The sequence below is a fragment of the Rutidosis leptorrhynchoides genome, chromosome 9 (assembly GCF_046630445.1).
Source record: "Rutidosis leptorrhynchoides isolate AG116_Rl617_1_P2 chromosome 9, CSIRO_AGI_Rlap_v1, whole genome shotgun sequence".
NCBI classification, from domain to species: domain Eukaryota; kingdom Viridiplantae; phylum Streptophyta; class Magnoliopsida; order Asterales; family Asteraceae; genus Rutidosis; species Rutidosis leptorrhynchoides.
This window is the reverse complement of record NC_092341.1, coordinates 255182364-255186691: the sequence shown is the minus strand read 5'-3', so window position 1 is coordinate 255186691 and position 4328 is coordinate 255182364. Positions and strand designations below refer to the sequence as shown.

The window sequence follows — 4328 nt, the reverse complement described above, 5'->3', positions numbered from 1 at the left end:
TGGTATTCCTTGGTATCTCCAGGGCATATGACGTCGATGCTCGTGGGACAGATTGTGAAGTTGAGGTTTGCGATGCGGTCGTTGTTCGTGGTGGTAATTGTACTATTGATGTTGTTGATGGTGGTACTGGTTATGCTGCTGGTGCTGTGGCTGGTGTTTGTAACCTTTGCACCATATTCTCCAAAGCCACTACCCGAGCGCGAAGCTCGTTGACTTCTTCTATTACATCGGGGTGATTGTCGGTTCGGATGAGCGGATAAATAAGATCTAGAATTCGGTGTAGTATATAATCGTGACAAGATACTCTGGAAATGAGAGAGAAAATGGTGTTTCGGACAGGTTCGCCGGTAAGTGCTTCAGGTTCTTCGCCAAGAGGGCAATTTGGTGAATGGAAAGGATCGCCTTCTTCTTGTCTCCAATGATTAAGGAGGCTACGAACCCATCCCCAATTCATCCAGAATAGATGATGGCTGATTGGTTGATCCATTCCAGTCACACTGTGTCATAACCCGTCCTTAACCATAAGGACGAATACAATAACATATGATTTCATCGCGAGGTATTGACCTCTATATGCGACATTTTTCAAAAACTGCATTCGTTTTTACAATACAAACCATAGCTTTTATTACAAATACAAGGTTTAAACAACTTAATAATGATTATCGTTTAGCGATAATCTTAGACTTACAAACTTTACATGTGATAATAACAATACGACTTCCAACATATTTTACATTACAAATCCTCCGATATGCAGTTTTATTTTTGACACAAATATGCATACTCAAGATCTTGCTTAAATTCAACATGTTGCAGCGGAAGCTTTTAGTTATCACCTGAGAATAAACATGCTTAAAACGTCAACATAAAGTTGGTGAGATATAGGTTTATTGTCGGCAGCGTTATAAATATAGACCACAATATTTCATATATAAATGTTCTAATAAAAATATTCTAAGTTGTTGAGCACTTGATAACCATACTTAACATTTAATCAACGTCGCATATTCCCTTTATTATGAAATCTTACTACACCGTACCAAGTGTAGTCACCGAAACGAAGTACTGTGCAACCGTTGAATACTGGTCGTCCAGTCCGGTTGGGGTTATCAGGCCCGATAGATCTATCAACAGGATTCGCGTTTACAATACCTCATGTAAATAGTAGTTACCAAGTTACAGGGAAGTATGCCAGTGGTACAACTCAACGTAGAATATATATTTTTAATCACTTGTGTCCATAACGTAAATCATAAAATGCATGTATTCTCATCCCGAAATATTTAGAGTTTAAAAGTGGGACTATATACTCACTTTTGTCTTGAAGGTATTTAACTCGACTTGGTCTCCGATAGATATCACGAACCTAACCATATATATATAATATATCAACATATTTTCTTTTTAAGTAATCGTTACATATATATATATATATATATATATATATATATATATATATGTATATATATATATATATATGTATATATATATATATATATGTATATATACATATATGTATATATACATATATGTATATATATATATATATGTATATATACATATATGTATATATACATATATGTATATATAGATATATATATATATACATAGATATATATATACATATATATATATATAGATACATATATATATATAGATATATATATATATATATATATATATATATATATATATATATATATATATACTCTTAATACTTTTAATATTTTCTTTTTTTTTGGGTAATGGGTATCACCCGGTGAAATATATTAACGAATAAAAGAATAAACGTTACAAAGCAACGACTATAGGATAAGCCCTAAAGCCTCACAAACAAGCCTCACAAACAACCAACTCAAGCCATAAAACATGAGAAACACGAGACAAAAGCTCAAAACAAAACAAAAAACACAAAACACTTAAGGGATCTTCCAATCTTCTTTCATCCGGAGAACCTTAGTAGAATTTTTCCACTTGAAAGACATAAGCTTTAGCCGAACCGTACCATATATAAGCTTGTAGATCTGATCGTTTGATCTCGAAGTTTTCTTGAACAGACGATTATTCCGTTCCTGCCAAATAAAGTAAATCGAGGCACCAAAAAGCAACTTTATAATAATGATTCGAGCAATCTTCCGAGAAGCGAAAGGAATTACTAATTCAGAGAAGTCTTTCCAACCATCAGTAAAGATTGGAAAGTCCATATGCACTTTAACCATATCCCATACTTTATGCGAAAACATACATGTAAAGAAAAGGTGATCTTGGGAGTCTGGGACTAACTTACAAAGAGGACAAACAAGCAGACTATCATCACGGATTTCCCATGGCCGAAGTTTGTCTTGGGTCTTCATCTTTTCCCTCATGAGCAACCAAAGCAGAAATGCATGCTTAGGGATACAATGGGAGAACCACACCATATCATACCATCTAACTTGCTGCGATTTGGGACGAATATCTTGCCACACTTGCCGAACAGCAAACGCATTAGAAGTATCATCAGAGTTGAACCACAAAACCGAATCATGCTCATCACTTATAGGAGGAATGTTTATTTCTGCTATAACCGGAGCTTTATCCAACCATCGAGCAGGCCAACACCAATTATCATTAGAAAACACCACATTAAAACTATTCAAAGCACTAAACCCTTCACGAGAGATATCACGCACTGTAAGATAAGAACTTAAAGGGCCTTGGGCACACCATTTATCATACCAGGCCGAGGTCAGCATACCATTACCTATATGATGTTAGTCCGTAGTTAGCAGTCCGATGTTAGTGGTCCACAATTAGTTGCTTAAATAAAATAAATAAAGACCCCATCGTATTCGTATTGATCAGAATTAATCTCGACCCATGGTACCATGTTGTCAAGTGACGTGTTGCGTACATAAAGTACCGTGTTGTCAAATGACGTGTTGCGTACAATCATGAGGTCTTATGATTAATCTTCTCGTGTTGTTTACGGGTGGTCCTGAAATATATAAAATTAAATCATAAGTAAATATATATTAAATATTATGTTAATTAGCCAAGATATGATTAATCCGATTTTGTCATAATATGATATATTACAGGTCTTGAAGTGTTTTTAAAAATCAAATTAGAAGGGTCTATTTAGTTTGCGAACAAGTTTGAAATCACTCAAACTATGTTCTTGTTGTTAAAATTCTACAACACAAAATAAGATAGATATATAAATATGAATCGAATAAGGTTATGAATAAGGTTACTACCTCAAGTTACTTGGACAAAGCTACTGGAAAAGGTAAGAAAAATCTTGGAATCAAAAGAGTGGTGGAGTGGGATTGAAAGATTGGAAGTAATCTCCTTGAAATCGGATGACTATATTGATACGTTCTTGAGTAGGTAAATGAAGAGAGATTAGGGAGTGAATTAACTTGAAAGAAAATTGGAAATGAAATTGTATGTGTGTGTGTGTGTGTGCAAAATAGCATGATTATGGGATGGATATATAGGAGATTTAGTTTGTTTTCTTGCACAAAAGTCACACATGAGGTTAAATGGCTGGTTCCCACATGTAACATCATGTCTAGTGGCTGATCATTGAAGTTTATTGTTGGTATATACTACTAGTAAATACGTATAGAAGCTGGGTATAATACGGTTACATATACCCTAGATATACTTGTAGAAATTTTGAGGAATCGAAACGAGAATTCAAATATGGACGGGTTTATAACTGTAAAAGAGGCTCAAAACTGGGCTTTTATTTTTGGGTCAAACCGGGTCAAACCCAGCCAGGGGCTCTGCCCCTTGGACCCCGCCTGGGGTTGCCACCCCTTGGACCCCGCTTATCGGGGGCGCTGCCCCCGAACCCCCGTCATAATCAAGATAAGTTCAAACAAGTGTGCACTCCACACTTCCCCAAACTTGTTCGATATTTATCAAGATTATTTTGGTTACAAATTAATCCCATTACACTTAAATCATATTGGTGACATAGATCACCAACACATTATAGATTGTAAGTATATATGTCAAAGAACGTTACATATAGTTATCGTTTTGAAAACTTAAGTTAGTGGTCTCAAAGTATACTTATAACTCATTGTTGTTAGTTCACAATGAAATGTTAAACCATCCTTAAATCATGTTAAATATGTATAGATATGTACATATACATAATCGTATAATTATCGTGTGTTATATAGTTCGTGATATCATCGGTCAAATTGGACGGTCAAACGTTGTATGAAACTCTTTTCAAAAACATAAGTCTCAACAGTTTGGATTACTTATCATGTTGGTAAGGTTTATTTTATGTAAATATTAATCTCATAAGTATAAAATGATCGGAA

At 34.6% G+C, this 4328-nt stretch overlaps 1 protein-coding gene across 1 annotated transcript; it reads right to left on the bottom strand.

The window, feature by feature from the left end:
- Positions 1–1922: 1922 nt before the first annotated feature.
- On the bottom strand, positions 1923–2738 carry LOC139868699 (uncharacterized). Its single transcript, XM_071857036.1, has one exon. The coding sequence runs from the start codon at positions 2736–2738 to the stop codon at positions 1923–1925; it is 816 nt and encodes a 271-aa protein (XP_071713137.1).
- Between the last annotated feature and the right edge of the window lie 1590 nt (positions 2739–4328).